General features: G+C 38.5%; 7 protein-coding genes and 3 non-coding genes across 10 annotated transcripts; 5 read left to right on the top strand and 5 right to left on the bottom strand.

Annotated features, from left to right (window-relative positions):
* Nucleotides 1-74: 74 nt before the first annotated feature.
* Nucleotides 75-148, bottom strand: SPAR_Gtrna25I. The gene has a single exon. It is a non-coding gene; the product is annotated as a tRNA-Ile (tRNA).
* A 961-nt stretch (nt 149-1,109) lies between these two features.
* On the top strand, nt 1,110-2,651 carry PPT1 (protein serine/threonine phosphatase; the record flags this gene model as incomplete). The annotated part of the gene is made up of 1 exon (XM_033910572.1): nt 1,110-2,651. One exon carries the CDS (start codon nt 1,110-1,112, stop codon nt 2,649-2,651), a length of 1,542 nt encoding a protein of 513 aa, XP_033766463.1.
* Nucleotides 2,652-2,889: 238 nt separating this feature from the next.
* SPAR_Gtrna24R lies at nt 2,890-2,961 on the bottom strand. The gene has a single exon. It is a non-coding gene; the product is annotated as a tRNA-Arg (tRNA).
* Nucleotides 2,962-3,930: 969 nt separating this feature from the next.
* SPAR_G03400 (uncharacterized protein) lies at nt 3,931-5,139 on the bottom strand (the record flags this gene model as incomplete). The annotated part of the gene is made up of 1 exon (XM_033910571.1): nt 3,931-5,139. The coding sequence occupies one exon, from the start codon at nt 5,137-5,139 to the stop codon at nt 3,931-3,933; it is 1,209 nt and encodes a 402-aa protein (XP_033766462.1).
* A 991-nt stretch (nt 5,140-6,130) lies between these two features.
* MEP1 (ammonium permease MEP1) lies at nt 6,131-7,609 on the top strand (the record flags this gene model as incomplete). The annotated part of the gene is made up of 1 exon (XM_033910570.1): nt 6,131-7,609. One exon carries the CDS (start codon nt 6,131-6,133, stop codon nt 7,607-7,609), a length of 1,479 nt encoding a protein of 492 aa, XP_033766461.1.
* A 238-nt stretch (nt 7,610-7,847) lies between these two features.
* Nucleotides 7,848-7,921, bottom strand: SPAR_Gtrna23N. Its single transcript has one exon. It is a non-coding gene; the product is annotated as a tRNA-Asn (tRNA).
* A 311-nt stretch (nt 7,922-8,232) lies between these two features.
* Nucleotides 8,233-9,021, top strand: COG2 (Golgi transport complex subunit COG2; the record flags this gene model as incomplete). The annotated part of the gene is made up of 1 exon (XM_033910569.1): nt 8,233-9,021. The coding sequence occupies one exon, from the start codon at nt 8,233-8,235 to the stop codon at nt 9,019-9,021; it is 789 nt and encodes a 262-aa protein (XP_033766460.1).
* A 372-nt stretch (nt 9,022-9,393) lies between these two features.
* On the top strand, nt 9,394-11,022 carry NUP57 (FG-nucleoporin NUP57; the record flags this gene model as incomplete). Its single annotated transcript, XM_033910568.1, has 1 exon — nt 9,394-11,022. One exon carries the CDS (start codon nt 9,394-9,396, stop codon nt 11,020-11,022), a length of 1,629 nt encoding a protein of 542 aa, XP_033766459.1.
* A 325-nt stretch (nt 11,023-11,347) lies between these two features.
* On the bottom strand, nt 11,348-12,095 carry RPS23A (40S ribosomal protein uS12; the record flags this gene model as incomplete). The annotated part of the gene is made up of 2 exons (XM_033910567.1): nt 11,348-11,720; nt 12,031-12,095. 2 exons carry the CDS (start codon nt 12,093-12,095, stop codon nt 11,348-11,350), a joined length of 438 nt encoding a protein of 145 aa, XP_033766458.1.
* A 427-nt stretch (nt 12,096-12,522) lies between these two features.
* On the top strand, nt 12,523-14,025 carry SPAR_G03350 (uncharacterized protein; the record flags this gene model as incomplete). Its single annotated transcript, XM_033910566.1, has 1 exon — nt 12,523-14,025. The coding sequence occupies one exon, from the start codon at nt 12,523-12,525 to the stop codon at nt 14,023-14,025; it is 1,503 nt and encodes a 500-aa protein (XP_033766457.1).
* Between the last annotated feature and the right edge of the window lie 63 nt (nt 14,026-14,088).

Below are 14,088 nucleotides of genomic sequence, written 5' to 3'. Positions count from 1 at the left end.
ATGGCGTTAAAGGACTGGTTGACTACATGAGTGGTAATCATTGGTTTTACCGGGATCTGGATAAAAAGCAAAAATGGTCTCTAGCGGGATCGAACCGCTGATCCCCGCGTTATTAGCACGGTGCCTTAACCAACTGGGCCAAGAGACCTGTAATTGATGAAAGTTTATGAGTAATATAGAGACTATCTGTATAATTAAAAAGCTTCTCAAGGACCCTTCCGTATATCAGTTTTTCCACCTTTCTCGGTTTGCGTTTAAATTTACGACACTATATCAATTAGATCAGATATTGCACAAGGCAAATTATAAGTGACGAAGCCCATTATGTGTGATAAATATGTGCTCTCGGAGTAAGTATAAGGATTTAATTTTGAAAAAAAGTAATATATATACTATAATTTCTCCTCGAAGATATAGGAATCTCAAAAACTGTAGTTAACGCTATAAAACATGATGTTAACTTCTTCTTTCGTCTTATAGCCGTGGTCTATTACCTATTACATTGTTAATTCTTGGTGTTTCAGCACCATTGAATTGATGACGGCTTTGATATAATACTACTGGCCTCATAATTTATGTCATTTTTGACAGTATATGTGATAGTATTTCAGCAATAGAACTAGCATTAGTTAGTGGGTCAGCTGGTGTTTATTCAGCAGCGTGAATATAGATCTCTTTTTTTCTACACCCGCCATCTTTTGTTTTATCTACCATAGAACTCTACATCTCGATAAATCCAAGAGCACTACCATAGTGTAGCATATTACGCAGTCACCCTCTATCATTTTGAATATTCTTTTTAGGCAGTTACTTGATACTTTTCTTGGCGACTTGACATTTTGTTTGACGCAATTATCAAACACAATTCCTGTTCTCATAAGTGAGTCCCTTCCCACTTCTTAATGAGAGCGTTCCTTTGATTTTTGAATCTACGTGTTTCTTTTTCCGTTAAAACGCTAACCAGTAAAAAAACGACGGCGGGAAACTGAAAAATTTCACAGATGAGGTAAGAAAATTGGTGAAAACAGCTTGTAGAGCTGGATGCTGAAGCTTAAAGATTTTAAAGATAAGAAATATTGCTCGCCTTAATATCATCGAACATCTCGAATATGTCAACCTCCACAGCAGCAGACCGTGCCAAGGCACTTGAAAGGAAGAATGAAGGAAATGTTTTTGTAAAAGAAAAGCATTTTTTAAAGGCCATTGAAAAATATACAGAGGCAATCGATTTAGATCCTACACAGTCTATTTATTTTTCAAACAGAGCATTTGCTCACTTTAAGGTAGATAACTTTCAAAGCGCTTTGAATGATTGTGATGAAGCCATTAAATTGGATCCTAAAAATATCAAAGCTTATCATAGACGTGCGTTATCTTGTATGGCTCTGTTAGAATTTAAGAAGGCTAAGAAAGATTTGAATGTGCTTTTAAAGGCGAAGCCTAACGACCCGGCTGCTACTAAGGCATTGCTTACATGTGATAGGTTTATTAGAGAAGAAAGATTCAGAAAAGCTATTGGAGGTGGAGAAAATGAAACTAGGGTCAGTTTGTGTCAAACTTTGAACTTGAGTTCATTTGACGCTAATGCAGATTTAGCCAACTATGAAGGTCCAATGTTAGAATTCGAACAGTTATATGATGATAAGAATACCTTTAAAGGTGCAAAGATCAAGAATATGTCTCAAGGGTTTATTTCCAAAATGGTTAACGATCTTTTCCTAAAGGCAAAATTTCTACCAAAAAAGTATGTCGCAGCTATTATCTCTCATGCTGATACCTTATTTCGTCAAGAGCCTTCTATGGTAGAGTTAGAGAATAACTCTACCCCTGATGTTAAAATAACAGTATGTGGTGATACACATGGCCAATTTTACGATGTTTTGAATCTATTTCGAAAGTTTGGTAAAGTAAGTCCCAAGCACACCTACCTATTCAACGGTGATTTTGTCGACCGTGGTTCCTGGTCGTGCGAAGTGGCATTACTATTTTACTGTTTGAAAATACTATATCCAAAGAATTTTTTTTTGAACAGAGGTAATCATGAGAGTGATAATATGAACAAAATCTATGGGTTTGAAGATGAATGTAAATACAAATATTCACAAAGGATATTTAATATGTTCTCACAAAGTTTTGAGAGTCTGCCATTGGCTACGTTAATCAATAATGATTACCTCGTAATGCATGGTGGTTTACCAAGTGATGCTTCAGCAACTTTATCCGATTTCAAGAATATTAATAGATTCGCTCAACCACCTAGGGATGGTGCCTTTATGGAACTCTTATGGGCGGATCCGCAAGAAGTAAACGGGATGGGTCCTTCCCAGCGTGGTTTAGGACATGCTTTTGGGCCCGACATTACAGAAAAATTCCTAAAAAACAACAAGTTGCGTAAGATTTTTAGATCTCATGAGCTAAGAATGGGCGGTGTACAATTCGAGCAGAAAGGTAATTTGATGACAGTTTTTAGTGCTCCAAACTATTGTGATAGTCAAGGTAATCTTGGAGGTGTTATTCATGTCGTTCCAGGCAATGGTGTTTTACAGGCTGGCAGGAATGATGATGAGAATCTAATAATTGAGACATTTGAAGCTGTTGAGCACCCAGATATAAAACCAATGGCTTATTCTAATGGTGGTTTTGGTTTATAACCATGTTTTTTCATTTTTTTTTCTAAAATATTATCAAAAGCAAGGAATCTAGGAATAAAAGAAAAACAATAGAAGCTTATGAAGTAGAAAAGTAGCCGTTTTTAGTAAATTTATACGTCTTACGCTAATTTTTCTATAATGTTTATTATTATGTATTATTGGAATCCCGAAAAAGTAATCTTGGCTATTAAACTAAAATATTCTCATCTCCCTGCCATTTGTCACTGTGATAAAAAAACACTCACGATGGGGGTCGAACCCATAATCTTCTGATTAGAAGTCAGACGCGTTGCCATTACGCCACGCGAGCTATTGTAATTGCAATTCGGTGGAACTTGCCGCCATCATATGCTAGTATACGTCGCACTCCTAAGTACATCAACTCAACGTACGACTGAGACTGAGAATTGGATGAATAATTAGATAATTGTTGGGATTCCATCGTTACTAAAGGCTATAATATTAGGTATATAGAATATACTAGAAGCTCTCCTCGAGGATATAGGAATCCACAAAAGGGAATTAATAATATTACTGTTATCTTCTTTTCTTTTATATGTTGTCATTCATTATCCTATTACATTATCAATCCCTGCATTTCAGCTTCCATTACTTTTGATGACTGTTTCTCAATCTTTATGTCATCGCCTTACACCGCATGTGATAATATGCTACTAAATAGATGATATTAGAATTTCATTCCAACACTCTGGAACTCGTATGAAACTGTTGGAACGGGTGGTCATTAATGTTAACTTGAGCGGCTATAGTAACAATCTCAGTGTTTACATTATATACTGATGCACATCTCGTATACGTTTACGTGTGGTTATGCTTATTGCAGAACATGGAGATTTTATACGGGCAATTCAGACAGTACTACAATCGATTAAAGATCTATTAATTGAACTTTGGTGTGGTAGTTATATATATGAGTAATATGAGTCGTCAGACTTGAGAATTGGGTGAATAATTGGATAAGTTTTTGAATTCCATTTTTATTAAAGGCCCTATCACTAGGTATACATAAAACGCTAGAAGTTCCTCCTCGAGAATCATGCATTAGTGACGTGATTCTTACTCCAACATATATAATGATATTTGGTAGCACGAATAATGGTATTAATACCAGTGATTAGGGTTAATTAGTAGATAGTTGGTCCCTTATTGTACCAGGTGTATATTTGAGATCAGGTATTATGCAGTATTTATAATAGATACGATCTTAAAAATATATATATTGAAGTTTTACATTTGTATAGCCTTTTTGAATCACAACTCAAAAATAATCACCGCAATTATGGGTTGCGTCGTTCGAGTTTTCAAATGTAAGGTGTCCACCTTGGAAACTCCACACAGTACCTTCAATATCAGATGATCTTCCTCTGGGGAAAAGCTCATTCAATTTTGCAACGTCGGTTTCAACTGGTTTGAACGAATAATTCTCATTGGTCCTCTGGTATCTGTATCTTAGTAATACCGTCAGTGGGATAATGAAGTCATCCAATGAAGACTTCAGCAACGGCATCATACACGCCTTGGATGAAAATGGTACTTTCTTTTCAAACATACGTTGATTTTTCAAAGTGGACCCATGTAATTTCCTTTTAAACGACATCTTTATCAGATCCCTCTTCTTTGTAGTATCGGTTGAGGATAAAATGTCCAATTCTTTAAGCTGTGAGTTGGGTACTATATTTAATAGTTTTTTGATCGATTCTTGGAGCATCCCGATGGCAATCCCGCACTCATCAATATTGTATTGGTTAATTGATAGGAAGAGATAGGTCAAACTCTGTAAATATTTTATGAACAATACGTCCACTATACGACCACCTTGGCATTGCGATGCGGTATTATATGATCCAATACAAAGCTTAGCGTAAAAGACACTGGACTTGCCCAGCTCTTCCAATTCTTGAGGCTCAAGATCCGCAACAGCATCCTTGCTAACTTTTGACCTCAGTTTAGACAGTGCTAAAATGATAATCCCTAGCTGTTGCAACAATTGAAACTCTAAAGACAGCTGGTTGATGAGGTTGAGAACCTGTATCTTCCTGCCATCATTGATCGTGTTTATTTGAAAGCTCTTCCTGAGAAAGCAGATTAAGCCTAGGCCTCTCTTCAAATAAGTCCCGCTTGTTGTCCATAAGTTATTTGACGCTTGCGAAGATTCATATGCCCTGTGCAAAGTTTCAATTCCGATGTCCTGATAAAATACGGCCACGTTGATCAACGCAATCGCTATCTCCTCTTCAATGAGGGCCGCGGCATTATCAACCTCGTATCTGTAGGTTAACAAACCGTTGGTGTATTTCAGCCAGGTATCTATACAAACGACCCTGTCAAGTTTGGACGAGGAGCAGTTCAGTGAATTTATGCAATTATTCCGCAATATAATCAAATCATCAGGTATGGCAGTTATTATTTTGGTACTGTTAGACAACTTATAGGGAAGTATCTTTGTAGACGTGGGATTTTCAAGCATGGTTGATTGTGCTGGAGCGGTCCTCCACTTTAAAGTTCAACTTTTGAATAACTAGTTCTCGATTACGTGTTTTTTCGTACAGCCGGTTTATGTCAGCACAGAAAAATCGAAAATCATACTATTCAATACATAGGACGGAGAAGAATGGCGTTCACTCAAAAGGATACACCTCTCCAAGGTGTTACTGCGGCTACTTGCAACACCCCTAGTGTTGATTGCAAGGTAAGACAATATCACAAGTACTACCATCGCCCGTAATTGTGTTCGGCACTATTCGGGCGCTCAAAAAAATCTCCTACTGTTTTCCTTTAGATAAGACAGTACTAAGCCTATAAAAACACTACTTAAATTATTCTTAAAGGTGAATTTTGTATCTGGTATAATCGCTTTCTCCTCACAATTGTTAAACACTATGACGCACAAGAAGGAATCACAAGAGCAGAATGAGTAATCGTATTCTTTCCCCACTCCCCTTTTCCCCTTTGACATACATATAACCTTTACTGCGTTTTGGCATTCTTGAAATCTATATAGCGATGCCCTTCTACGGTTGTGCTTTGCCACGAACTTTGTTTTGCGCCTCCCCTCCCTTTGTCAGGCTGAGCGTAAAAGAAAAGGCCCTGGTTGCTTATCTCTGCGGGCGCGTTCCCCTCCTATTGGACGAGGCACCGTAGAGATTGCGATAACGATAAGATTCACCATTGCTACAGACACCCTTGTGTGACATCTTATGACTATGTAAGCACAGAAGAGAAGAAGAAAGAAATGAGAAAGCAATGACGGAAATGTTTTTCTTTAAAAAAAAAAATCGGAAAAATGGTCTAGGCTTATATAGCACCCGCTGCTTACCAGTCAACAATGCAGTTCCAGAATAGGATACTTAAAAGGTAGTTTATTTCTATAGGTGGTCTTGTAACTTATTTAGGCTTGTGGTCGCAGGATTATTCGAGTAAACACAAACTTCAGTACGGGTCCTTATATTGTGGAAACCATGGAGAGTCGATCTACAGGGCCTTTAACGACAGAGACTTACGATGGCCCTACTGTGGCCTTCATGATTTTAGGTGCCGCCTTGGTATTTTTTATGGTACCTGGACTGGGCTTCTTGTACTCCGGATTGGCAAGAAGGAAGTCTGCATTAGCATTAATTTGGGTTGTATTAATGGCGACCTTGGTGGGTATATTGCAGTGGTATTTCTGGGGTTACTCTTTGGCCTTTTCCAAGTCCGCTCCGAATAATAAATTCATCGGGAATCTGGATTCATTTGGGTTTAGAAATGTATACGGGAAGAAGTTCGATGAGGATGTGTATCCTGAGCTCGCGTATGCAACCTTCCAAATGATGTTTTCCTGTGTCAATTTGAGTATTATCGCCGGCGCCACTGCCGAAAGAGGCAGGCTGCTACCGCACATGGTTTTCCTCTTTATTCTAGCTACCATTGGCTATTGTCCAGTGACGTATTGGATTTGGTCACCAGGTGGTTGGGCATACCAATGGGGGGTCCTAGATTGGGCAGGCGGCGGGAACATTGAAATCCTAAGCGCTGTTTCCGGGTTCGTTTATTCTTGGTTTTTGGGTAAAAGAAATGAAAAGTTGCTAATAAATTTCAGGCCCCATAATGTGTCGTTGGTCACTTTGGGTACGTCCATACTGTGGTTTGGCTGGCTGCTATTTAATTCGGCATCATCATTATCTCCAAACTTGCGGTCAGTTTATGCATTTATGAACACGTGCCTCAGCGCAATTACTGGTGGAATGACCTGGTGTCTTCTGGATTACAGATCAGAAAAGAAATGGTCGACAGTCGGCCTGTGTTCCGGTATCATTTCTGGACTAGTAGCTGCAACGCCAAGCTCAGGCTGTATAACCCTTTATGGTTCACTTATTCAAGGCATCGTGGCAGGGGTTGTGTGTAACTTTGCAACGAAGTTGAAATATTACGCCAAAGTAGATGACGCCATGGATATTCTAGCTGAGCACGGAGTCGCAGGCGTAATAGGACTAATTTTCAATGCCCTTTTCGGGGCAGACTGGGTCATCGGTATGGATGGTACTACAGAGCATGAGGGTGGCTGGGTAACTCACAATTATAAGCAAATGTATAAACAAATTGCTTACATTGCCGCATCGATTGGGTACACTGCCACTGTAACGGCGATAATTTGCTTTGTGCTTGGGTACATCCCTGGTATGAAGTTAAGAATATCTGAGGAGGCAGAGGAGGTGGGTATGGATGAAGACCAAATAGGTGAATTTGCATACGATTATGTGGAGGTGAGAAGAGACTACTATCTATGGGGCGTAGAAGAAGATTCTCAACGTTCTGATGTAAATCATCGAGTGAACAACGCTCATTTGGCAGCTCAACGCAGCAGCAGTGCTACTAATAGTTCCTCGGACGGGAATGAAGAAATGATTCAATCCGAAAAGGTCGCACCAATTCATCAAGAAAAACCTGCCGGTAGGTAAACAGCTTATTGATTTGCTTCGAGTTTTCCTCTTTTATTATTTTATGAGCACGTGTTATTTATTCCTTATTAAACTTCCATATATGTATAGATGTGCATTGTTTATACGTTACCTAGCATTTTTAATGACTCTCTTACTTAAGGGTCTTCTATCACATTTTGGCTAAAGTCTTATGGAAAAAAGGAAACTCGAGATTATTACTAATTCGATTCTCCATTTTTTTAAACATGACAAAAAGCGACCCCAGTGAGGGTTGAACTCACGATCTTGCGATTAACAGTCGCACGCCTTAACCAACTTGGCCATGGAGTCGTTGTAACTATATTTTCCAAATAAACAGAGAATCTTTAATATTTGTGATTATATTTTGGTTTACTCAAAATTACTGATCCGTTATTGTGCGATTGTTGTGATTCTATAATCAAATATGAACTTAGGTGCAACATGCTGTAAGACCGCGTTTATGGCGGTTCCGTAATTAAATCAAAATTATTCTTTGTCGGGCCTATGTCCCATTTTTATGAAATCTTCAACAGGACAAGAAAACGAAGCTTAAAAAACATACCATCATATATCAAAAGAGAAGGGTTAACAGTCGAAGTCATAATTTCTCTCTGGGCGAAATGGACTTTATGAACGATGATGAACTAGACCTAGATTTACCAGTAACTGCAGAAATATCCAAGGAGCTGTTCGCAACAGAAATAGAGAAGTACCGTGAGTCTGAGAATAATGGGGCCGATGTTGCTAACTTTGATGTTGATAAGTTTTTAGTGCAGAAAAATTTCCATTACCTTCCGCTTGATTCACTTATTAGAGATCTATCTGGACTTTCACAGAAAATGGTACAAACATTATTAGAACAAATAAGAAGTAACTACGATGATTACCTGATTTTCTCCAGTACCTATACAGATGACCAAAATGAAACTCTAATGAATTTAGAGAAGACACAAAGCGATCTTCAAAAATTTATGACCCAGTTAGATCATTTGATACAGGATGACATCAGCAATATACAAGAAATCATAAAGGATGTCTTGGAATACTTAAAGAAGTTGGATGAAATTTATGGCTCTCTACGTAATCATTCACAAATAACAGAAGCGCTCTTACTCGGGAAAAAGTTAAGTAAATCTCTTCATGAAATGTGCGGTATAGAACCACTAGAAGAAGAAATATGCTCTGGCCTGATTGAGCAATTGTATAGTTTGATTACAGCATCACGTCGAATATTGGAGTCCTTTGTTGATTCGAATTCGCCTTATATCCGTCATCTGCGCAATGATTATCAAGACCTTCTACAAGAATTTCAAATATCATTGAAGATCTTAACCGAAAAGTGTCTTGAAAACCCATCAAGCCTGCAAATCCTATCTATGACATTAGTCTCCATTATAAAACCGGCATAGATGGGAAAAACTTTGTACACTTCAATTAAGGACTGATATAAGTATTTTAGTTTTTTCGTACTTTACGTATGATCATTCTACAAGGTTAAAACACCTTCCTCGCAATAGAATAGAATAGAATAATAGCTATATGATGATCTAGATAAACTCTATCATTGCTTATTGTCATCATTTTGAACGTACCCGAAATGGATTATTTTCCAAAAATTTTGTTTCTTGAAATGAGTAAAAGCAAAAGTTCAACTCTCCAAGTCAATGTTTACAATTTTCTGCCAAAGGGACTGAAAGACTAAATCAAGGATTCTCCAGTTCAAGCTATTCCAGAAACGCTCGTTAGTAATATAAGACAAATTTTGTTGACCAATTGATCACATGTTTGGTTTCGGCGGTAGTAATAACGGATTCGGAAACAAACCGGCTGGTTCGACCGGTTTTTCATTTGGACAGAATAATAATACAAATACTCAACCTTCAGGTTCAGGATTTAGCTTTGGAGGTAGCCAGCCAAATTCTGGTGCGACTGCGACCAGTGGGTTTGGTGCCAATCAGACCACGAATACTTTTGGAAGTAACCAACAAAATAGTACAGGAGGAGGTCTTTTCGGTAATAAGCCAGCCCTCGGTAGCTTGGGGAGTTCAAGCACCAACGCTTCAGGAACTACAGCTACTGGAACAGGTTTATTTGGCCAGCAAACAGCTCAACCTCAGCAATCCACCACTGGAGGAGGACTATTTGGAAGCAAGCCAACTACCACAACCGGAGGTCTCTTCGGCAGCACTGCACAAAATAATAGTACTACAGGCGGGGGGTTATTTGGTAATAAAATCGGGTCCACTGGCTCACTGATGGGCAGCACTAGTACGCAAAACACATCTAACATGAATGGTGGTGGACTTTTTGGCGCCAAACCTCAAAATACTACACCGGCTACGGGAGGCTTATTTGGTAGTAAGCCGCAGGGACCAACAGCTAGTGGTGGGATGTTTGGAAGCGGCACCCAGAATAACAATACCCTTGGCGGAGGTGGCCTTTTCGGCCAATCCCAGCAGCCTCAAACAAGCACTATGCCTGGATTCGGAAATACAGTGTCCACGCAACCATCATTTGCCTGGTCTAAGCCTTCAACTGGATCTAATTTACAGCAACAGCAACAGCAACAGCAATTTCAGGTACCGTTACAACAAACGCAAGCAATTGCTCAACAGCAGCAGCAGCTTTCTAATTATCCCCAGCAGATTCAAGAACAGGTGTTGAAATGTAAAGAATCGTGGGATCCAAACACAACGAAAACAAAACTGAGAGCATTTGTATACAATAAAGTGAATGAAACAGAAGCTATTCTATATACCAAACCAGGACAAGTACTTCAAGAAGAGTGGGATCAAGCAATGGAAAAGAAACCTTCCCCTCAGACAATCCCTATTCAAATATATGGATTTGAAGGCTTAAATCAACGCAATCAAGTACAAACTGAAAATGTCGCACAAGCTAGAATTATCTTGAATCATATTTTGGAGAAGTCCACACAGTTGCAACAAAAGCATGAATTGGACACCGCATCCAGAATTTTGAAGGCACAATCAAGGAATGTAGAAATTGAAAAGAGAATCTTAAAACTGGGCACACAGTTGGCAATCCTGAAAAATAGGGGACTGCCATTGGGTATTGCAGAAGAGAAAATGTGGTCACAATTCCAAACTCTACTTCAGCGGAGTGAAGATCCTGCAGGTTTGGGTAAGACCAACGAACTGTGGGCACGTTTGGCTATCCTAAAAGAACGTGCTAAAAATATTTCTAGCCAACTAGATAGTAAACTAATGGTTTTCAATGACGATGCCAAAAACCAAGACAGCATGTCCCAAGGCACCGGTGAAGAATCTAATGATCGTATTAATAAGATAGTGGAGATTCTGACGAACCAACAGCGGGGTATAACATACTTGAATGAGGTTTTAGAGAAGGATGCTGTAATTGTTAAAGAATATAAAAATAAGACGTAATCAGGTTACTTAAATCAATGACTGAATTTGTATAAAGGATGAATCCATTACATACATAGCATTATTAATCAACTTAAAATATGAGCAGAACTTCAACCAAAGGAAGCAGACGTTCACGGTAAAAACTTTTTGGCAGCATCAAAATAAAGTGCAAATTATGTTGTTTTTTTTTCTATTGAATTATACATTCATTCTATTAAAGAGAAAAAATTGATGTGATTCTCTCCCGTTCCTAATGAGAAATTTAGAAGGGACTTGCTGAAAGAATAAAGAGATACATTAAGGTACAAAAACAATGTAGTTCTCAAGAGGATAACTTCCCTGCTTATGATCTTGGCTTTTCCTTCTTTTCTTTCCACAAAGCCAACAAGGAGACACCAGAGACCTTAACGACCTTGAATCTAACACCTGGAATATCACCCTTAGCCTTACCCTTTCTACCGAAACCTGCTAGCAAAACTTCGTCATTTTCATCAACAAAGTTTAAACAACCATCGTTAGGGACGAAAGCAGTAACTTTCTTACCGTTCTTAATTAATTGAACTCTAACACACTTTCTGATAGCAGAGTTAGGTTGCTTGGATTCAATACCCAACTTTTCTAAGACGATACCCTTGGCGTGAGAAGAACCACCGAATGGAGAAGACTTGAAGGCAGTACCCAACAATCTCTTCTTATAGTTGTTTTCGGCCCAACGGCTGTAGTAATAAAAAAAGAATTGTTAGTAAAAAGAATTTTTCCGTTGTGAGGAACGGCCTCTTGTGATTTCTGAATCTTTGGAACAAATGGTTTATTTTCCGTACTATAAATTGGAAAGAGTGGTAAAGTTGACCTTCAACTATTCATTAGCTTCTATCACTTTTGACATAACTTTAAACCTATTGTGCTAGGATGTGCAATATTCATAGGTGCCAAAATTTATCATTCCAGAATTCACTTACGCTTCCTCCACTTAACAAATCACAATAGGGGCCGGATTTTTTTTGCACTTTGAATTAGTTAACATACTTGTTTCTTCTGTGGACACGTAACTTTCTAGCAGAGTTCAAACCTCTTGGTTTACCTTTACCCATCTTTGTTTATTTCCTGTTGTCTTAGGCTCTTATAAAATTTAATATTATTCTAGCACATCAACTCAGAGGCAGCATCTAATTTAACATACTAAAACCATTAGTTGAAACGTTATGTTACCGCAGTATACTCTCGGCACAGAGAACTCAAACGCTGCTGCTACTGCTGCTGCTGCTGTTCGTAAGCAAATGGCAGAGATGATGCGCCAGCCTTGGAAGGAGCTCTGCTTGGTGCTGTTCCATGAAGCACGCACAAGAGTAAACTTTCTGGAAGGATGTTCCGCCTGAATGTCATATCCTCCTTTCCAGAGCCCGCGTCGTAATCCCGAAAGGTCTTCTAAAGCAAAGTTTTCATTTTTTTGCGTTCAAGGTGTGGGTGGTATTGTATGTATGGGTGTAATGTAATTTTCAAGGAAAGTAATATATAAGAATGCCAAAAAAAGGACCTGATTTCGAACAAACAGGTGACAGCGAGAAACAAAAGTCCGGTAAGAGCACCATGGGTGAAAATTCTACGTCTAGGCTTTACACTAATCTATTGATTGCCAATTATCTCAAGCGTAACGGTTTAGAAGACTCACTGACTGCATTCATAAGGGAGACAGCGCTACCACTCTCCGCCTTAGAAAAGACTAAAAGTTCATATAGTAATGTTGGTGAGATACCACTAGAAGACCTACAGAGCGTTATTGAAGATAGGATTTACTACAAAAAACTATCATTCGAAGATAGGCTAAAAAATCTTTCAATAAACGATGATTTAGCCCCAATTGACAATGCTAAATATGGAATCCAATCTTGGAACTATAGTTTGAAATTTTCTATTGATGTTAAATTGAACGAAGCCTTACCCAAAGATACGTTGTTTATTAGCACAACCTTTACAGAAGACGGCAAGTATTTATTACTGTCGTCAGCTACTGGAGATTTAGTAGCCTACGACATTAGGAAAGCGACGTCGAAGTCATTTAAAATTAATGAAAAAGTTAAGAGCATTGTCAAGCTGTGCGGATCTATTGGCAGTTCCGGTTACCACTACGTCTGCCCAATGAACGGAAGCTTCTACTTGCTAAATAAGAATTTTGAAGTGATTCCCAACGGGGTATGGAAAATTCATGCGAGAATGATTACGCATATAAAGATCTGCAATGTTACGGAGTCGTCTTGGTTTATTATTACTAGTGGGATGGATAATTTCTTGCGTCTGAGTTTGTTGGAGATAAAAGACGGGAGCCCTTTTTTCACACAACTTTCTGAAATAAAGCTAGCTTCCAATTGTACGTCGTTGAATGTTATCGCCAACGGTGGTAACAGTGGTCGTCGTAACAGTTTTTCGGTGTTTCTTACCAGAGCGGAATTCACTCATATAGCATGTTACTCAATTATAGATGCAAAAAATCTTGTTCATTCATACAACATTGCCTTGAACAATGCAGAATTTAGCACGTACGCTTTCAACATTCGAGATGTAATAGTAGTAGATTTTGTTCATTCTAATAATGAAGATACGGTAAAATTAACGCCCAGTACCATGCTAGTGGTGGCCACGTCACATAAACCCTACATGAGATTGGTTTTAGTAGAAATACCTATGAATATAGGCTATTCAATGTCGATGGAATTGGGTGAGGTTCAGACTTACTACGATAAAATTATAAGAAATTTTGCTACAGAAATATGTCAAGATGATTTCTCGTTACCAATTCTCCGGAAGTTGGACTCTTCTAATGGTATATTGGTAGGAAATGATGAAGGTATCTACAGTGTTGATTTGATGACTGGTGATTCCAGACTTTTAAATATTCCGAATAAGGCGAACTTTTTGCATAATAGGATAAAATGTATGGATGTGAGTAGGGACCAAATGAGGGTTGTCGCTGGAACGTCTACGAAGTCAATTTACATCATAAAAGTAATTAAAAATGTATACTAGATTATTTTACCGCCTCCCAACATTTGAAAATCAAAATAGTCGTCTCATTGTAGCACTTGCTTT

Source organism: Saccharomyces paradoxus, chromosome VII, assembly GCF_002079055.1.
Source record: "Saccharomyces paradoxus chromosome VII, complete sequence".
Lineage (NCBI taxonomy): Eukaryota > Fungi > Ascomycota > Saccharomycetes > Saccharomycetales > Saccharomycetaceae > Saccharomyces > Saccharomyces paradoxus.
The sequence above is the reverse complement of the archived record's forward strand: the minus strand, read 5'-3'. Positions and strand labels throughout refer to the sequence as shown.